Raw genomic sequence first — 22058 nt, forward strand, 5'->3', positions numbered from 1 at the left:
GAGGTAATACTACCTCCTTACTTCTACTTCATATTCCCTGGCTTATATATCCAAGGATTGCATTCACCCTCTGAGCTACAAGATTGCTGATTGTCTCCCATGACCCGAAAGTCCTTTTCAGAGTCACTGCTTTTCAGAATATAGTTTCTCATTTTATAAGTGTGTCCCACATATATTATTGTTAGGTGTATGACCTTGCGTTTGGCTGTGTTAACAAGCATGCTGTTCAAATGAGTCCATCTAATCGAGTGATCCCGATTGGTCTATATAACTGACCTAAACCCTTAATGATTTACCACTCCACCAATTTTTTTTGTAATTTTGCAAATTTTGCCAGCACTGGTTTTATATATTTCTCTAAATCATTGATAAAGATATTGAATAATAATCAGCTGAGATCAGTTCCCTGCAGCACATCGCTAAAAACACTTCCTTTCAATGGCATTTCACCACTTACAATTATTTTTTGAAATCTATCGGTTAATGCTAACAAAACTATTTATTGTTCAGGTAATGCTTCTTCTTGAGCAACAAGAAGCTCCCCTCATTGTGGAGATGAGTATACAGCCTGAGAGGGCATGCCACTTGTGAGAAAGAATGTAATCTGACATTTCAAACTGAGCCAATATCTTCGAAGTTTAGGAAAGTTTGGTTATGGACCCTCTGTGACACACTATACTTCGGGGGAGCACCCTGTAACCCCCATATTCCTCATCTATATATAATTGTGATATTGCATATAAAGCATGTCATGTGAGGTATCAGGGGAAAGATTATGATCTGCTGAAACCCATTGTTCCATCTAAACATATGTATCATTAATACATATAAAATTATAAGAATTGTGTTGTATAGTTTTCACTAAAATATGCTGTGGGTTTGGGAAGCACCCAGATACTAGCTTTCCAGAAACAATGACAAGGGAGGTAACCAACGCCCGGGTGGGTGCTGAACAGACATCACCAGCCATTGTCCAGCAGAGTGGTAACAGTACCTGGAGGGGTTTTCTGCTTGTCACTAGCAAAGCATTGTGAGAGACAGCCCAGGCTGGAGAGTTAAGGGGGCACAGTGGTCTCTCAGTCCCAGGCTGCACCCCGGGGATCCCATTACACCCTCCATTTCACTTAACCCCCCCATGATTTTCACAATAGTAGTGTAAGTGCACCTGGAGGTGTCACAGTCCCATTTTCTTTCCTTCTTATCTGACTCTCCAAACTTTTGTGGAGATTGTCCCAACTAGAATCAATCTCTGTGTTCTGCTTGGCATCACATAGCATTATCATTAGACCACATTACTCCTATTTCCAGCTTTGAAATGTAGTAATCCAACCTTTCAACTTTCATAGGAGTTAAATATGCCAACTGCTAGAATTTGAAAAAGCTATTTCTAAAGGACAAGCTAGAAAAGTCAAGATCTAAGACATGATGTTTACTGTCTTCAGGAGCCAGGAAATGATGCCAGCTACACCTCACTCCATCCACACATGGCCGCTTACTAGAAAGGAGCATCGGATGAGAATATCATCACCACGTCAATGTTTTGATATACTTGTTAATATGTAGGAAGGAAGTGGGATTCAAAACCAGAAGATAGATGCCCATAATGCAATAGTGATGAAAACTGCCACATGTATAACCCAGTATCCCTAGTCTCTGCTATGGCATAAGCCCGCATGGCCTGTGCCGGGATGATAAGCTCCCTACTTTTTTTTTTTTTTTTTTAAAGGGGGGCACAATCAGAACATGAGTACAAAGATGTTGCTTCCAATGCAGTGTGGGTCTTTGGGAGGACTTATACTTTGAGGTCAGTTTGATTGACACGTTCTGTGAGTAGTCTCAGTTGATTACCTTTACTGACATTTATCTGGCTTGCTACTATGAAGCAGCTTTACAGCGAAGTCCACACAGCGTTTTCACTCGACTATTTCAGTCCCTTTTCATTTTTGCCTCTTCGTGCTGGTCGGACAAGGGAACCCCTTCACAGTGTCTCTTCAGGGTTGCTCTTCTTTTTTGGTCTCCTGTCAGAGCAAACTAAAATGAGCAGTTTCAAGGAAGGACTACAGGTCTAATTCTGTACTTGCATAGACCACCTTCGCCCCAGTGTAACACCATAGACTCCAGCTGATTTACACTTATGTAAGTGAGAGGAGAATTGAGCTTTATATCTCTGTTGTAATTTTGAAAATGAAAAATATTTGAAGCTTGTTGTCAGTGGAAAAACAACTGTTGTATTTGTTCCCCGTTGAAGCAAAATGTTTCCCTACAATCGAGGTAAAAATTTACGAAGCTTGTGTTTAAGCAGAGTGCTGCCTCTTTCCAAATGGTATCCTGCTTCTATAACATGAAGGCTTTTTAAAATATTTGTTTCTTACTTTCTAGACACAATCATAATAAGTACTCAAGAATATGCCTCCGCAGTACAGGCACAAATCTTGAGTATAAAGTTCCACTTGTTCGTCAGGCAATTTTCTACCTTACAGGGTGAATTCCCTTGGATAACATTGAGTTCTTGTGTGAAACAAAACAAACAAAAACCACTCCCTCTCTGCAGGATAGCTAACGCAACAGGACCATGCATTTAAAAAAAATAGTTATGTCACAAGTATTTCTACAAACTGTGCTAGGAAATGGAAAAGCTATCATTTCTGAAGGCCTGTACAAGAATAGTGAAATGCATTTGAGGGTGGAATCCTTCATATTTCTCATTCTCTTTTATTATAACAGGGTTACCTTGATCCATGTTGGCTCTTCATTTTATGAAAGTATCTGTTACTAGGACAGTTCCTCCATCAACTTACTGATTACTTTAGCTAAATAAATAAAATAAACTTCATGACATGTTTTCAAACTTAACAGGTTTTTTTTCATTCACTCATTCATGCACTTCAGTACCTGAGTATGATGGGGTACACAGACCCTCTCCAAACCTGGAAGGGGTTAACCCTCTTCCTATGGCTAGTAGGAGCACAGTTGTCATCCTGAGTGAACGACCCTGCTGTGCAGTAGGGCTGGACCAGCTGTGGGGAATTGGCCCTCAGCTTTACTATAAGTGAGATTTGCTGCAGGGGAGATGGAAACTGAATCTGGAGCAAGAGACAAGATCTTGGAAGAGTGGTTGTTGAGCAGCAAATGGGAGGAGGGTCCTTCTCAGAATTTAATTGAAATGAGGTGCACCCGTATACCTTTGCTTTAGAGGTGTCTCTGAAGCAAGTCAAACCTTACACCTTGCTTTGGGCTCCGGCTGAGGGTTGTTTGTCCCGTACAGGGAAATAACATCTTTTACATTCACCTTTTAATTTTATAGCAAAATATACCACAAAGGTATAAACTCCACCTAAGCGTGAAGAATCCTTTCCTTCCCGACTAACCTGACAGACACTGTTAAACACATCATTTTGGGCCACATTCATCCCCTGGTGTAATGGAGATGCACAGGGACAGAATAGCAAATACAATCTCTAGCCTCTTTTTTCAGGCTTGTCTATCATATGTTTGCTGTCTTGCATGGGCTTGCAACAATGTGAATGTTCTAGAGAGAAAATGTACATTATTCCAGAGCATGGGCAAACTCTCATTCTCTTCCATACAGAGGGATAATTACCTGTTAGACTTCAGTGCAAGAGACACAAATCATTCTCCTAAGAAATCTAGCAATCTGCTCATGGACATTTTCCTGTAATGCCGTCAGATGTTTCTCAGATGAGTATTGCAGTCACATTTCACTTTTTTTTTTTCTTTTAACCAGGTAGACAAGAAAATTGTCCGAACTGAAATAGGTGTTCTCCTTCGCCTCTCGCATCCAAACATTGTAAGTGGGTATTTTTACAGTATTTCACGGTTTCCTCTCATTAACAATGTATTCAGTTTCTGAGACTGCAGTATTGATCTTTATAGCTCACATTGTATGCTAATATATGAGGCTTTGATTAAAGATCTGGGTTTTTATCTAAGATTATTGGGTCAGAGTTACATTTTAAAGTAAATTATTAAAGTTTCTGCCAAGTAGCGAGACAGAATTTACAAAAACAAGCCTTTTGCTTAAAGGGGAACTTGGCAGAAAAGGGATAAATAGAACCAGCTGGTGGTGTCATGGTTGTTAGTCCCTGGAGGGAGGGAAAGCCTTGCATTTGTCTTCAGGGAATTCCTCTGTAAGACTCATGAAGAGGTGCTGATGGGCCTTAAAGCAGTCTGTAATTTTCCTGCATTTCAGAGAGGGTTGCTGAGTTATGAGAGGTGAGTGTGTAGGGATGAAAGAAAGAGGGATCCCAGAGGAGATAAAAAGAAGCAAAAAAGAAATAATTAAGCGCCATAAACAATACTTACAATAAATTGCTTAACTGATCTGAGTGTGAACCATGTAATCGCTGTTAGTACCATCTTCCACTTCACTACAGTCCCCTAGTTTTAGTCTATTGTACAGTGCATGGACTCAGTTGAAGAGAGAAATCAGAAATTAATTACTCTGTTTGGTATCTTTTCCCAGATAAAACTGAAGGAGATATTTGAAACCCCCACAGAAATCAGTCTTGTTCTGGAGTTGGTCACAGGAGGGGAGCTATTTGACAGGTGGGTGATCTATACAAACCGCACCCTGCAGCATGCACAAGGAATTTTGTGGTGTTCACCTTACAATGCATTGCTCAACAAGGGTATGATCCTTCAGAATTTGCCCCCTCTTACCGAGTAATCCTTACATCAGTAGTCATTGAAGTAGTTCCATCTGAGTGAAGACTACTTACATGAGTAAAAGTCTGCAGGATCTGGCTCCAAACGGGCATCTGGAAAAGGTTTCTCATTGCAGATTTTTTTTTAATGAAATACCAATTAAGTAAAAAATGGAGGAAACAGTCAATAAATTCTAAATAGCATGTCGTGCTGCAGGAGGGGACTCATCAGGCAAACATCAAAGCAGGGGTCATGCAAACAGTCAGAAGGTGAACAGGGAAGCAGTGTGCTGTGCAGAGAAGTGAGAGGGACACTGGGAAGACAGCAGAGAAAGTGCTAGGCAAAAATCAGGTGAATAGTAGATAGAAGAGGGAAATGCCAGATAAAAAGTTGATCAACTGAGCAGTGAGAGAAGCCCTCCCCCCCCCCATTTAGCACTTGATTATATCTGTGAAAATTCTGTACATTTGTAAAAGATTCTGCAAGAAAATTGTTAAATTCTGCAGGTTATTTAATGATAATGCTTCACAACCCAAAACATGTTGGTGTCTGTGTATAAAATTATGAAAAATCCTGTAACCTATTCTTTTTGGTATTGTTTAATGCTGGGGTTTCTTAAGAGAGCTATTTATTCTTGTTTTAGAGCAAAACACACACAAAGCCTTCGTTGCTCATTTGTTGAATAAATCAACTGTACTGCTGAACTAATCTACTGATGAACAATGCTTTCCAAATCGTGCAGGATCAGGATATTTAATCTTCTCACCACTAAGCTTAACTGTTTAATATTTAAATGGAATACAATATAAGTATGCATTAAAGAAATGGAGCGTGAAAAGCACTTTGAGTTGGGGAAACACAAACTTGTCGTTTTTCTATGGATAATAGTTCCTGCATAATAATCAAAGCAATAAGCTCAACATGAGCAGTTTCTGAACGCAGCAGAAGCAAACCCTTCTCTCACTCCTTCAATTCAGAAAAAAGAAAAGTGGGCATGCATGTGCATACACATGCCATATCCAGTCACAACAATGAGGAAAGTCATAGTGTCAGTTAAACCATTAGAATCCAGTAAGCTAGCATGCAAGGAGACTGCACCATCATATTTATCCATAGAGGAGACTTGTATGGCAGGTGTTTGTAGAGTATCATGGAAAAGGAAATATGGGACATGCCAAAGAAATGGTTGGTTGGTCTGTGAACAATAATAATTTGTGAGGTTGGGGGTGCTGAAGGTAGCATCTGCTACTATCTCAACTTACAGTAGCTGAATGCAGCCCAACTTTGAAGACTATCTGGGAGTTGCTTTCACTTTGGAAGCTGGGATTTCATGCTCTAACATAATGAAGTTTTCACATGAGAGCAGCCTTTTCCTTAGGCTGTAATTTTTTTCTCAGGATTGGGCCCTCCATGAAATTTTACACTTGGAGTAACAAGTCAGCTGCTACAAACTGCCCAGCTCCATCTACAACATTGCTAATTGAAGCAAAGAGGTTTCACCAGTGCTTAGAATCATGGTGCACCCTTCTGATACTGGTGATGAGCACCTCTGGAAATATTTGCAGTAAATTTTCATTCTACATGTGATTTGAAAAATCATCAAAAGTTATTTTGCATCAATTATTTTTAACAAAAGGCAGTGGCTTCCTCTCCAGCAGAAGCATGAAAATAATTTAACACAGCTGTGCAGCCAATATCTTTTGCACTAGATTCATAGATTCCAAGGCCGGAATGAACTATTGTGATCAGCTAGTTTGACCTCCTCTATAACACAGGCCATAGAACTTCCTAAAATAATTCCTAGAGCATCTCTATGGTGTACATTTTTTTGTTCTTAGATCTCTACATTTACATTTAGCCATATTAAAACATATTATTTGCACCCAGCTTTCCAAGAGATCCAGATCGATCTGTATCAGTGACCTGTCCTCTTCATTATTTACCATTTCCCTAATATTTGTGTCATTTGCAAAGTTTGCAAAGTTTATCACTGATTATTTTGTTTTCTTCCAGGTCACTAACAAAAATGTTAAATAGCATAGGGACAAGAACTGCAGGATATCACTGGAAACATACCCATTTGATGACAATTCCCTGTTTACAATTACATTTTGAGACCTATCAGTTAGCCAACTTTTTAATGCATCTAATATGTGCTATGCTAATTTTATATCATACAAGTTTTTTAAACAAAATATCATGCAGTATCAAGTCAATTGCCTTACAGAAGTCTAAGTCTATTACATCAACACTATTACCTTTATCAACCAACCTTGTATTTCATCAAAAAAAGATAACAGGTCAGTTTAACAAGCTCTGTTTTACATAAACCCATGTTCATTTGCATTGTTTATTTTACCCTCTTTTAGTTCTTTATTGGGAGAGGCCCATATCAGTTGCACCATTAGCATGCCCGGGATAGATGTTGGGCTGACAGGCCTATAATTACCTAGGTCATCCCATTTACCCGTTTTAAATATTGGCACAACATTAGCTTCCAGACTTCTGGAACTTCCCCAGAAAACCATGACCATTAACACTCCAGTGAACTCCTCAGTTAGCTCTTTTAAAACTCTCAGATGTGAGTGATTTGGATCTGCTGAATTTAGAAGCTGCTGTTTTCTGACATACTAATGGTATAGACAGAGTGTTAACATATATGACATGACTACATCATCTGTTTTTTCCCAAATACAGAATAGAAATATTTATTGAATACTTCTGCCTTTTCTGCATTATTATTGATAATGCTAACATATCCATCTAGTAATGGACCAATACCATTAGGATTCTTTTTGTTCCTAATATACTTTAAAAGCTACTCCCTATTGACTTTAATTCTCTTGGCCATAGTTTTCTCCTTGTGTCCCTTTGCTTCCCTTATCAATTTTGTACAACTACATTTTTCTGGTTTATATTCATTAGAATCAATTTCCCATTTCTGCCATTTGTTATATGTTGTTTTTTTCCCCTCTTCCCCTGTAAACCAGGTGCTGTTTTTTCATAATCAATATGGCCTTCCTCCTCGATTGGGGGATTGTGGCTTTTTGTGCCTCGAGTAAGCGTTCTTAAACAATTCCCAATTATCATTCACATTTTTTTGGTTTAAATTCTTCCTCTCAGGAATCTAATATAAACAGTTCTACATTAGCTGTTCCTTCTCCCTTTTATCTGTGTGAAGAGATAGGATTAATAGTAATACTGTGGTGCTGAAGTAAGATAACTGCCCTACAGGTTGTAGTCATGTGGGAAGTTTGTGTCAAAGTAGGAGTCTCTTCTCAGTCCCCATTTCTTCATCCACTTTCCCTTTTTCTTCACCCATTTCTTAATCCACTTCTCTTGCCTCCTTATTCCCTTGCATTTTCACTCACCAGCTCTTGCCTCCACCTGGCTTCTCTCCTCTCCCTACATGTCTTCCTTTTCTTCTCTCCCCTACTGTTTCTTTAGCCTCACTTCTTTTCTCCTATACTTTTACATATATAAATACATACTGTATTTTTCTTAAATGAAGGAAATGTGCTAACCTACCTTTAGGAGGCCTTCAGCATTCTGTCTTATGCACGTATATGGATCCATTACCATAGTATCTGAGCACCACACCATCCTTAATGTATTTATTCTCACAACACTCTTTTGTGGTAGTGAGGTACTTTTATCTCCATTAACAGTTGGGGAACAAAGGCACAGAGAGACTAAGTGACTTGTTCAAGTTTACACAGAACATCTGTGGTTGAACAAGGACTTGAACCAGGTCTCCTGAGCCAAAGGCAAGTGTTCTAATCACTGAACCAGCCTACCTCCCCCCAATGCACTGGTTGCGCATACTTTAGGAGTGCGTCATCAGCTGAACTGTAATTATGGATTTAGCCAAGAGTTTGTACTAGAACAAACTTCATTTTTATCCACTTCAAATTTAGAGTTTGGGTAGCAATAATTATAAAGCCACAATTACGATTCCAGGTCTAAGGTTGAATTGAAAAATGCAATTAAATAGGAGAATTGAAAACTAAAATATTTCCTTCCCAAACTCCTCCTGCTTATTGAATTGGCAGGACTGAAGTTTTTGTGATGTTTTAAGTGATAAAGTTACTTGTTTTTAACATGTTCACTGTAAGAGACTTGTTTTTGAAATGTTGGACTAGTTGGATAACATTTCTTCAAGTACCTTTATTAAATATTGACAAACTTTCCACATTTATTCATCTTAATAATGTTTCTAGAATAAGCGATGGTGAGAAAATTAACTTCTACACAGTAAAGGAATTATCCCTATGCCTCTTCCAAGGCATCTGCCACCTAATTGGAGCTATCCACGCACAGCTATTTACGTGTCAGGTGTCCATTTACTATACTGCTGGGACTTATCTGCAGTACCTGCTTTCCCACCATCTTTCCCATTACCATAATATTTGAACTACACATGAACAATTTCTTTTCTCATCTGCTTTTACCTCTTCATAATGCCCAGAATACACACACGAATCTGGTTGCACATTTGTTCTCTTGTAGCCATAATGCTGCATCTCAACACTCACAGCTGGTGTCAGATTAGTTCTCCAGTATCATCACACTGGGACTATTCATGCACTGTTGGTTTCATACCACTCTCATATGAAAAGATCTGTGTAGTAATAAAATATACATAGCCTTGAGAACGCTTTATCTATCATACATAATACACCAATAAATGCACTCTCAGATAAGTATAAGAAATCAAAATGTGCTTTCATTATTATATTTCTTCAGTTATATTTTCAAAAACAAGAGAAATTTAAACACTGAAAGATGTCTTCATTCTCTGACTCAGCTGAATTCTATTATAAAAAAAAAAATCAGAGAACCTGCCTGAATTTTATTTCTCAGACTTTAAAAATCACCTTCGCCTTCATTCAGAATATTTAAATAAATAAATTCACATACAATTTATGTTGCCAAAACATAGCAACTTGAACTGTAACCATGTCTGGTAAACAACACAAATGTGTGTTTCGATGACAAAGGCACAACACATAAGCCATATGTGTTGTGCATTTATCATCGAAACACACATTTGTGTTGACATTGCTGATAACTTTTGCCATTCTGATAACTGAACAGATAATGCTGTGCTTTTGGGGTATGGCGAGTTTCACTTTACACTGTACAAAAGTCTCAGACGTGTGAGACCAAATGCTGGATCAGAGCCTTTCCTGCATTCTGAATGCATTGTGCTGCTCTGGCTCCAGTTCTGTGTAGCAGCTTTAAAGACAATGTAACTGGTCCCAGTCACCAGTGCAGGGAACGTGACTGAGGCTTCCCTTCATCACACCCTTCCATGGCTGCCAAAAGAGCCTCCTTGCCAGACAATGTAAATTTGAGCAGTGCTAAGGTTGCTCTAATCAAGACCAGCATCTGGCCTAGTGGGCAGAGAGCCACAGGATTTGGGAAGAAGAGCACAAAGCATACTTCCATACCCCTTCCTCACCCCACAGCTGCAGTGAGTGATGCTCAGCCACAGCTGAGGAGCTAGTCATTTATATTTCTCCTGAAGATTTTGGCTGGGGAGAGGAGAGATTAAATCAATTCTTGAAAGTAATTTCTCCTTTGGATGACTTCATGCTGAGCAAAAATGTAGTGGTAATTCCTGTAAATAGGCTCTGGGTTATTTTAAAATGTAGATAATCAGAAGATAGAGCCTGGCAGCTTTTCTCGTCCATTTATTGTAACAGGAGAAATCTGAGTTAATCCTAATAGCTCTACTCTTAACGTGCCTTCAAAGTGCTTGGACAATGTCTTGAATTTTAGTTCAAATATGCAGAGTCAAACTTTTTTATCTGAATCAAAAGCCACAGTAGGAAAAGAGTTTAGGCCCTATTACTTCAAAGGAATGCGAATTTCTTTTTGATTTTTTCAGTGCATCGAAGAGCTCCTGATGGAACCATATTGCCCTCTTACTATTCTTCTTGTCTTTCCTTCACATCAGAATAGTGGGCAGTTGTGTATTTAATGTGGTCTCCTTGAGAAATTGCCAGCTCTCCTGAACTACTCTATCCCTTCCCATAATTCTCTGAGTTTGTTAAAGTCTACTCTTTTTAAAAGTCCATTGTCCTTATTCTGCTGCTCACACTCCTTCCTTTCCTTAGAATCATGAAATCTGTCATTTCATGATCACTTTCTCCCAAGGTGCCTTATACCTTCAGATTTGCAATTCTTCCCTGTTAATGAGAATCAGGTCTAAAATGGCTGTCCTACTGATTATTTACTCCACTTTCTGAAACAAGAAGTTGGCCCCAAACATTCCAAGAACTTATTAGACAGTTTGTGTTTTGCATGTTACTTTCCAACAGATGTCTGGGTAGTTAAAGTCCCCAATTACTACCTGTTCTTGTGCTTTGGATTTTTCTATTATTTGTTCTAGAAATACCTCTTCTTCCTGATTTGGTTGTCTATAGTAGAACCCCTACCATGATGTCACCCCAATTTTTCCCCTTTTCTTTATCCAGAGGCTTTCAACCTTTTTCTGGGCCTCAAAACAAGTGTCTGTATTCTTGATATATAATCCAGCACCAGCCTTTGTCTCCTCCTTTTCGTGGAGGTGTGCATGAGCCACCCTGCCTTAGGAATACGTGGCTACTCTTCCTCACTTTTTACTCTGCATGTCCTCCCTGAACAAGCTATACCCCTCCGTACAAATATTCCAGTTATGAGATTTATCCGGTTCAGTCTCTGTGATACCAGTTAAGTCATAATTTAGCTTGTGTACTAGTACATCCAGTTCTTCCTGTTTATTCCCCATACTCCATTCCCCCACTAATTTCCACTTTTGTTGCTCCTATGATCCTGCTGTAATTTTCCATGTCCTTCCCGAATGTCTAGCCCTCTGTTAAGGTCACCTGTTTTATGCTTACCTGTGAACTTTTGTCACCTGTCCTCTTTGAACCTACTTTAAAGCCCTCCTCACTAGGTTGGCAAGTCCGTGTCCCCAAGATGTATTTCCCCCTTCTTGGTCAGGTGGACCCATCTCTTCCCAGCAGACCTTCTTCATGGACACCCCACCCCATGCTTGAAGAAGGCAACACACCTCCTGGGATGTAAGGTCAGGCCTCCATCTCCCTGAGAAGGGAGTCACTGACCACTGCCACGCTTTTTCTCCTTCTCCTCTTGGGGGTGGTGTACATGAGCCTCCCAGCCTTGAGGACCATTGCAGTCTGCTCCTCACCTCCTGATGCCAGTACTGCATACTGGTTCTTGACTGCAATGAATGGGGAACACGGATAGATGGGTGAAACATAGTCTGCTGCCTAAGGTGGCCAGCAGCCAGTCTCTCTTCCCCGTAGAGCAGCTGGTTCTTCCTCCTATGGTGCTGCTGTAGTCTTCTCTAGTCAGCTAGCATCCTCCGTCTCGAACATCTCTATGTGCATCCTGTCAATGAATTCCTCGTGCTCCCGAGTGCTAGTCAGGCAAACTCCCTCCTGCAGTTGTCTTACATGCTTCCTGAGGGACTCCACCGACAAACACCTCTAACACTGGATGGCTCCTTCTGCCTGGCTTTTGTTGATGGGCACATGCAGGCCACATTTGCAGCAAGTCAAGACCAGGACCTGGCTGGAAGCTTCCAGGGTCAGGATGCTGTCTGCTTGGGGTCTCCACAGGTGCAAGCAGAAGAGCAGTAGTGGTGAGGTGTTGTTTTCCTCCTTTTGTGGGTTCTTCCTTGTGAAGTATCTGCAAGTTGATGTAAAACTACCTCCCTGCCTTCCTCTATTGGCAAACACAGCTGGCTAGCTACCTTAGTCTCCTTTGTCTTACCAGCTGTGTTTCACATGACATCCTCAATCATTTTTCTATTTCATTTCTGCTCCTTTCATAATAATGACATTGCCCCTTATGTCTGGTCAATGAGCTTTTCCTTTCCTCTGTCTTTTACCCCTCTTTACCCTCTCTTTCTTGACCTAAGCATAGTATGGTGGTTGATAACTACCATGAACTTCCATTGACATGCTTCTCACTCACCTGGTACAGTTCATTAGAATCTTAGCACCCTGTTTTTCTGGCTTTGCTCTTGCCTATTAAACCGTCTCTCCATTATGATAGACAATGGTAGATTTTATTTTGCTGCTATACCTGCCTGCTGTAGTGTTGTTCTTGACCCCTCCACTATGTCTCTGCCTTTTCCCAGGCTCACCTTTTTTCTGAAATAAATCTCAGATTATCTTTTCTAGTCAGATTTATTCATATTTATTTCCTTCTAACTGTATCACTCTCATCTCACTATTCTCCATACCTTAATTTCAACAATTCCTGGCTGTACTAATAATTTCTTTTTACCCAAATACCAAAACCATATGTTCTGAAAATTGGTACAAAATAGTTCTTGTCACCCCATTTCTTGCCTCAACTCAGATCTACTTTGTCCTACTCAAAAAACCCCCTCACATTCCCTTTCTTCTGAGGAACTAAGACATCTTGACCACAAATTCTTTTGCTGCTGCTTTCATCCACAGCTGTAAAACTGCCCAATGTCTTCTCCAAAATATTGTCTACACTTGACACAATCTAGATCACTCGCATGGTAAAAAATCTGGAGTAGTGTAGATTTGAGCTAATATCACATACTTTTGTGGAGCTTCCAGAAAACCAAATATGGGTGATGTGGTTCTGGAGAGCTCCCCTTTTGCAGAGATGGCTAACAGAGTGGAAATGTGGTGTGGAAAAGGCCAATTTTGGGGCCTTCTGAAGCCTGCAGGCCCACCTCTTTTGTCCCTGGTTCATGGGAATTAGCAATGGAAAGGCCCATTGGTTCCTCTTCACCTGTATTGCTTTTCATTAACCACTGATGTGTGGATCAGTTAGCATATCACTGATTTAGTAACAGATTCCCCCTGTGTCTGAGCTCTGCTTGTACAGGAAGTGGAGGAGGAGTCAGGGAACTGGTTAGGGCTCCCTTATCCTGTGGGGCAGCTGTGCCTCACCCAGCAGGAGTTAGAGCAGCCCTACAGCTGCCCTAATTTTCACCAGCAGGATATGGTCCCTAAAGAACCATAAGCCAGCTGAGGATCAGCACAACAGAGCTCTGACCTGGCATGCCCCAGACACGTCTGTATACTAGTGTTGGGAAGGCAGCTGGTACGCAAGCTGGCTCTGCTCGCTTTACTCAGCTGAAAGCTCTCCTCTGCCTGCTTGTAATTGTGAGTCTGGCTCTTAATGTTTTGAACAGCTCATTGGGTATCTCTTAACATCAGTGACTGTAGTGATGAGACCCTAGACTAATGACAAAGTAGGGAAGTGTGCATGTATAGATTTGCCAATGCAATTTGGTACTTAGTTGCTCTCAAGCAGTTTGTAATGATGTGTTTTAACACTTTAATTGTACACGGTCAATACCTTGTTATCTCTGTCATTGGGTTAAAGTAAATTTTATTGTTTTCAGAGTAACAGAGTCCAAATTCAAATAACTCCCTGTAAATGACTGTAGAAAGCAATTGTTTACAGTACAATTAGTACACTGTTTCTTCCTGATGCACTTAGAAATAGCTGCAACATTAGGTATCAAAACACAAACAGCATTACAAATGAAGAAGCACCTCATCTAAGCAACGCTGCTGGCACCACTGTAATACTGCTTGGCATAAAAAGGAATGTATCTTTGCGCTCCACTGAGAGATGAGAGTCTGAGTGTTTCACTGGCTGCTTGCCACTTTCAAAATGTCAACTGATAAAATATTAGAGTCTCACTGTTCCTTAGCCCTGTTGAAGGAGGTTGTGCAGCACTTCATTCAAAAGGTCCTTCCACCTCGCCCTGGCTGTCTGTCCCTGTGAGTCCACAGGAGTCATTAGCATGGGCAATTATAGTCAGGACAAAGGTGTGTGTGTATATATATATATATATATATTGCTAGTAGCTCTCTGGGGAGCGGAACCTCATTCAAAGTAGATGAAAGTCAATGTGTTACACACAAGGTCTCTGAAGCACTTCAGTTTGTTAGGTAATAGTGTGAAGACTGTGACTCCTGGTGATCTCAACCTCACATACAAACAACATGCTCTCTCTTATCTACCTAGGCGCATGGCCACATTGTTGCAATATGGGCCTGATCCAATTCCCATGGAAATCAGTGGAGAGACACACCCATTGACTTCAATGGGAATGGGATCAGGCCGTGTCTGATTGCTTCACAATCAAGATTGAATTTATCTTCACAATACCCCTGTAAGGCAGGGAGAAGTACTATCAGGCTTTGTCTTCACTAAGCCTAGATCCGGCGGGTAGCAATCGGTTTTTCGGGGATCGACTTACCGCGTCTAGTGAAGCCGCAGTAAAATCGATCCCTGATCGCTCTGCCGTCGACTCCGGAAATCCACCTCGGCAAGAGGCGGCAGCGGAGTCGGCAGCAGCGCGGCAGCGGTCGACTTTCCCGCGTCCTCACCGCCAGGTAAGCCGACCTAAAATACGCAACTTCAGCTACGGTATTCACGTAGCTGAAGTTGCGTATCTTAGGTCGGACCCCCGCTGCAGTGTAGACCTAGCCTCATTGTACAGGTGGGGAGTTGAGGCACCTGCCCAGGACCTCACAGGAGGTGTGTGACAGAACTGGTAACTGAACACAGATCTCCTGAGTCCCAGTTCAGTGCCTTAACCACAAGACCATTCTCCATCTCCTGTATTTAAAAAATATGGTTATAAAAAATGTGATCCATTTTGTCTCTCACTGTTTTTCTCCTGGGAAATGTTGTTGTAAGGCAGGAATCTTTGTTACGAATGGATGACAAAAGGAAACTGAAAGTTTTTCATTTGTTTGTTCTTAAACAAAATAGTTACAACCCTAAATCAGCAAAATAGGACATGGTTATACTCAGAGAAAAGTAGGTATGTTTTACATCCAAATAGCTGAATATCAGTTCCTCCTTTAGATGCCATATTTATGAGTTCTGACCTCCGCTCGGGGCTCTGTGTTTCTCCTGCAACAATGTGTGAGCTCCCTAACAGCTAGAGCAGGAAAGGTAACACATCTGACTGCATTATGATAGTGTTAGGGATGTCAACCGTAATTGAAGGAGAAGCAGAGATCACTGAATCTGAAAACAGTGAAAATGGTTGATTTTAAATTTTGTATGGTTGTGCGTCGAGCATGAAGTGTATAGGCACCATATGTTCTAGCTTCTCAGCAAGTTTATTTGTGTTGTTGCAGGGAGATTGATGTGGCAGACTCAGATCTGGGCTAATTTGTTTATTTACACTGTATACATGCTCTTATCTATACTATGCACATAAGTCCTCTTAAATCAAGATGGACCCAGATGCACACAGGCAACTCTGAAAATCCTTGTTCAGTCACCCTGAGCCACTACGGGAATAGCTGCCTTTAATATGGCCACTGAACCTTCCTGTCCTGGCTGCCTTATCACCCTCCAGCCAGGAACCAGAAAAGCTGCAGCAAACTCACCCTCAGCCGATTCATAACACTGCCCTCCACTGATCTATTAATCTATTACCTCTTCTGTAAATCTAAAACTAAATAAGCCTATGTGCACCTCTGTCTATTTTAGACAGTGTGTGTGTGTGTCTGTGTGTGTGTATACACACCCACAAAAATACCCCAGCCTACATTAAACAAATGTTATTTAAGTTGCAAAGTCAAGCACTTAAAAATTAAGAAATACCAGATTTACTGTCCTCCATGCAACCTTAATTCTGCCCCTTGTGTGTCCATCCTGTGCCCTAGATCCTGTTGAAAGGGTCCTGGTGGAGTAGTTTGTAGAGCCATAGCATGGGGGAAATTAACCCCAGAGTCTGTAAAAAAAAAAAAAAAAAAAAATTATAATTATAATAAAATTAAAAAAACACAAAAACATAGTAAATGGTCATTCAATTAAAGGCTTTATAATGCATACACAGCAGAGAGTGGAATTTACGTTGATGGAGATTATAGTGATGGAAAAATATTAATTGAAATTAGAGCTGGTTCAAAATTTAAACAAGAATATTTAATTAAACAAATTATCTATTTTTCCTTCTGTTTTTATGATGAAACCCCTCAAGTGGAAAATTACTGATTTGGGGATTTAGGTTTGCTTTATTTTCCTCCCTCCAGTCTCAGATCTATTTTTCCTTTTCCTCCTATTTTCAGGGGCAAATGCAAATAGGGGAAAGAAAAAAAAGGGGGACAGAGGAAGAAAGGGAGAGAAGGGGGAACAAAATTTATGAAACCAAAATTTTCTACAACTTTTTCATGAAAAAAATTCAAATAAATTAAAAATGGTTACTGAAAATTTTAAAATTGTTGACACCTCTTGCAAAATGTTTTTCTACTAGTTCTTTATAGAAGTTTTACTGAAACCAGAAGAACAATGATAAAAAAACTGAAAGCACAAAAACCCTCCACTTATTGCCCATTAAATTGCACAAAAGTGACAAAATAACTAATATAATAATGCTTATCAATTTGCAATAATAGTGCCATATACATTACTGATAGAGAGACGTAAATAGATACAGAAATATTTGTTAAATAAATTGGTACTGCTAATTTATATGTAATTTGGATGCATAGCTCTTAGAATCTAGTTTCCGTACACAAAAATGGCTGCTTATAGTTAGGCTCCAGAATTGTTATTTAGGGTACTAAATAATTCGCCTGACTTTTCCAAAGTCCTGAGCAACCAACTAGACCCAGTTATTTGCAAGGGAGATGCTGGGTGCTCACTTTTGAAAATCAGGCCACTTATTTAGATACTTAAAAAAGGATGTAGGAGCCTAACTTTGGGCAGCCATTTTTAATGTACTGTTCATAAATTAGATGGACATACAATGTAGTTGTAAAGTCTGAATTAATATAGAAGCTAATTGCTACTCTCCATTAAGATACAGAGATGCTCTTAAAATCAGGGCAATCAGCACACTGAATGAGACTCAAGGTAATTATATTCATTACATTTCAACCCTGGTAATATAAAGAATCTATGAGTTAACTTGATTTACTTTACTTACAAAGGAGCTTGGCTTTGTAACTAACTAAACATATCAAGGCAGCAAGAAATTGGAACTTCATTTCAATATACACATGAGCCATTTGGAAAAGTGTACCCTATGGCAACCATTCTGCTGTAGGTTATAGTGATCTAATTTTCCTTTAATGATTTCTGCAGACTTTTCAAACAGTTTTAATCTACAGAAATGTTTCAGATTAGTACATTTTAAAAGTACTACTACTGAAGGATTAAATAACAGCCAAAATGTTTTTAGATACATGAAAAGCTTTATAAGGGAATGAGAAATCAAGAAAGGTGAAGACTGTGTCAATACTGGGCCAGATTCTGTAGTCCTTATGCAGGCAATTTCCCATTGAAGTTAATACAGGATTTACACCAGGACCACAGGATCCAGCCCATTAGCAACACATGGAACAAAAGGGTTAGAGAAATGCACACTGAAAATAGGAAAAAAAAAAAAAAGTGTATTCTGAGATGTTCCTGCCGAGTGATCCGTAATGGGAAAAATATAGTTAGGGGGAGGATGAGAGAGAGAGAGAGAGAGCAGGGAATATTAAACAAAGAGAAAAATCTGGGTTTAAAAATATTTTATCTGAATTTGCAGTGCAAAAGTACTGAACATGTTAGCAGTTATTTTTATATTCACGTGTATGTATAAAGCCTTTTGCAAGTTAAATTATATGCTTATCACTTCATCTACTACTGAAATGCAGCCAGCTGCGGAGTGGGAAGGGACAAGCATTATAGCAGCAATATTAAATACTAGTTTAGAGACAGGATGTGAAGATTACCTTACAGAAAAGACAAGATCCAAATTGTGTGTTAAGTGCCTGGGCTAATTAACTTAAAATTTAATTTGCACTAATCTGCCTGAGATGAAGGAAGCATGAAGCAAATTTCATGCATAAATTCATGTTTTAGAGTAGATCAGGGGATTGAAAGAGTGGATAGTTCTCTCCCTTGTGTTGGAGCCAGGGAGGCTGCAGGAGTAACTACCACCCTAGGGCTGGAATAACCCCTACTGACCATGCAGGCCCAAAAAAAGGAGACGGGTTTGTTGGTTGGTCTGTGTACTGCCATACATGTGAGGCCTCTGCTTCAAAATAGAGAAGTACTTTCTCCCCAGTTGCCATTTGGGGAGGGGGGTGAAAGAAATGTTTGGTGGTCTGCCTGCCTCTCTCCTCAAGATGGCACATCCAGCTCTTCAAAGGAGCTGTCAGCCAGAGAAAGTTGCTTCTACACCACAGTCCCTTTAAAAAAAATCTTTCCTGGCTGAGTTATATCAGCATCCACAGTTAGTCATTTCTGCTGTTGAGAACATCACTGCCTACAGTTAGGTGAGATGTTTCTGCCCCTTAGCATTTGAAAGGGCAGTTCAGTAGGACTGGGTAAAGTATTTCCTCAGACTCACAGTTGCTGGGTAGGGGGTGGGCAGTGTGCCTGTTGATAGAAATCCTGCTTTTTGGATTGAGGAAAGGCAGAAAGCCTCATCTTTTTCCCTAGAGGTGAAAGTAAGCCGTACGGTGTACCAGGGTGGCCCGGATTCCCCAGGCGGCAATTTAAAGGGCCTGGGGCTCCCAGCGGTAGCGGCGGCCAACCCCTGGGCCCTTTAAACTGCTGCTGGAGCCCCCGGCTGCCGCTGCTACCCCAGCGGGGGAGGGGGAGGGCACTTACCGGTACAGGGCGGGCCGGGGCTGGCTCTGACTCCTCCCATTCCCGCCCCTTCTGCCTGAGGCCCCGCCCCTCCCGAGGGCCAGAGCTGGCCCCAACCCAGCCCTGTACCAGTAAATCCCTATTTCTACTTTCATCCCTACTTTTTCCCCAAAGACAGAGATAGTAGGGTCAGCCTGCTGCTGCAGGAAGACTATGTCGGGAGCCACTGATTAGAAGATGATAGTAGAAGTGCAGTTGGGTCTGATGGGAAGAAGGTCAGAAGAAGCACCTGCATCTTCACCCTTCTCTTCTGTGTAAGAGAGAAGAGGGGGAAGTGGTCTTTATCTTTACCCACACATCCCAAATTCTCCAACTGCTTCATGAAGTTTGGGTTTCATAAAGCTCAGATTAATTTTGTGAAGTCCCAGACTTTTGTAGAATAGAATCCCAAAACTTTTACAGAATAGCTCAACAGATTCACAAAACCTCAATCTCTGAGAAGTTTGTCTTGCTTTCCTTCAAGGTGTCCTAATTTCTCAGAAGATTTATTAGGAGGAGAGGAAAATGTCCTCAAAATAAAATTCCAAGACAAGAGGCTATATAAAATAAGAAATGAGACTGTTTGGTGGACATCAGTAACAGAAAGTAAAGCAATGGCTAGAAGTTCAAATGTGATGTCTTGGGAGCTCATTGTGCTATAAGAATTCATTTGTCTCTCACTATTGAAATACTCTGTTGCACAATTACATTAAATTCTAATTCAGTTCTTTAGCAGTAACCTTGATGACTGTTGCAAAAAAGTGGTAGCGGCAAGGAGAGAAGATCACTTGTCCTGCAGATCTTGAAAATTGTCTTCTAATCAAAACCATCTAAGCCTGCTGGCACACACCCCCTCTGCCCAATGAGGGAGATGTTAATGACAGAGCTGACTTTATGCCAACGAAGGATTGTGCCACACCGGGGAAATCTGCCTGCTTAAGGAAGCTTCAAGTCCCTTTTGTACCACTAGAGCAATGCAAATAGGACTTTGGCAGAGCTGACAATTTGACGCTTAGTTTTGTTATATGTGTGGGATTTGCATTGGCTTTTCAACTGTAACTGAACCAAAAATCCTACTATTTAGTTCAGTTTTTTAAAATGATCACTTCCATGGGTTGACCTAATATGGTCATTATTCCCCGATATACAAACTTCAATTAATTGGAGTTATGGCGGAAAAATATATGTCAAGAATTTAAACTTCAGTTCTACACTGAAAAGAAACTCTCTAAAAATGGCAGTGTGGGGTTCCATATCTCTTGTGTCTCATTGAGTTCCATATCCAATGTGCTTGGTTTACAAGTTTATCTTGTCAGCCCAAAGAGCTCAACCTGGGCTCTGAAAGTCAAGGTTGGTGGTTCTTTCCTCATGGTTCATCACCAGTAAATGTAGTCCCTTAGCTATATCTGTGCCATCCCATTGCCCTCAGTGAGTTTGCACTAGTGTAACTGATCAGACACCGTAACCAATTCTGAAGATTATGCTTCAGAATGAATAGAATGTAGCTCATACTCTGTCTTAGCTATATTTACTGCAGGGTTAATGGGAGTGTGACAATTTGGGGAAAGTATATATGTACAACTTCTGAATGTTGATTGATTTTATGAAGTTATATGAAATTGTTGTATTATGAAATGTCTCTGGGTGGATGTGTAATCCCCTGTTTGCTGATGGGGCTGTAGCACATGCCTACAAGAGACGCTAGTTTGTCATTAAACCTTCATGGTTGCCTACTCAGGTGGAAACACCTTGAGACAACGGGTTGGCTCAATCTGGGAGAAGCGTCTCTGGAGGGAGGGGCAGTGGAAGATCCCTAGCAGGAGAACAAAGAAACCAAATATGGGTAGGGCAATACATAAACTTGAGGGAAGACTCACAGAATTGTACAGGAAGCTTTGGGCAGGATAGAGGAAAAGATGGGTGTGTGTCTGTCTGGTTTAACTATGGGACCAGCCAAGGTCGAAGGAAGCTAGCTGACCTAGGGAGAGAAGCTCCATGATTCTGGAAAGATGCTGTTAGCTGTAGGGAGGACACCCTAGAGGACTCTGCCCCATCCCAAAGACCTCTCTAGCGTGGGGAAGAAACTGAAGCAGGGAAATGCGTACAGGTGAGTTTATTATTTTCTGTAGGTCTGTGTATTTCTCCTGCTGCTAAGTAAAGAGTAATGGTGTTGTTAGAATGCTGTGCAAAGTCTGTCGGTCTGTTGGCTTGCACTGTTGTGTGCCCCTGCAGAGGTAAACTGTGAACCCAGAGGGTTGCAGTTCTGGAAGAGGGTGTGTTTTAAGATACAAGGGCATCTGAAGAGTCCTTGCTAGTCCCAGGGGATGGGCACTTGGACCATGGTGTCTGAGCTCTCAGGAGGGGGTACTAGACAGAGGATCTGCACCTCAAGCACTTGCCTAGAGACCCCATGCCAGGGGCAATGTCTGGACTCTGTTAAGTCTTTAGAATCTGAACGCACACAGAGCCTAGTGAGGTGGGCTCCAAACATCATAGCCTGGGAGTGTTTAACCAGAGAGAACTCTAGTAGGTGTGTGTGTGTGTGTGTGTGTGTGTGTGTGTGTGTGTGTGTGTGTGTGTGTGTGTGTGTGTGTGTGTGTGTGTGTGTGTGTGTGTGTGACGGAGTAAAGAGCAGTAAGAACTTGTTCTAATCATCAGATACAGCAGATATACCTGAGTATGCACACACAGAAAATCTTCTGAATAACAAGAAACCATTTTTTCATAGTCACTTT

The 22058-nt window shown here is 40.8% G+C and overlaps 1 protein-coding gene across 1 annotated transcript in view; it reads left to right on the forward strand.

Moving 5' to 3' along the window:
* The window catches only part of CAMK4 (calcium/calmodulin dependent protein kinase IV), a 282427-nt gene that overhangs the window by 150388 nt on the left and 109981 nt on the right, over nucleotides 1-22058 (forward strand). Inside the window, exons 3-4 of the mRNA XM_065406770.1 lie at nucleotides 3746-3808; nucleotides 4484-4566. Of these exons, the coding sequence (XP_065262842.1) occupies nucleotides 3746-3808; nucleotides 4484-4566 (146 nt within the window). The remainder of the gene's footprint in view (nucleotides 1-3745; nucleotides 3809-4483; nucleotides 4567-22058) is intronic.

The sequence above is a fragment of the Emys orbicularis genome, chromosome 6, assembly GCF_028017835.1.
Source record: "Emys orbicularis isolate rEmyOrb1 chromosome 6, rEmyOrb1.hap1, whole genome shotgun sequence".
Taxonomy (NCBI): Eukaryota; Metazoa; Chordata; order Testudines; family Emydidae; genus Emys; species Emys orbicularis.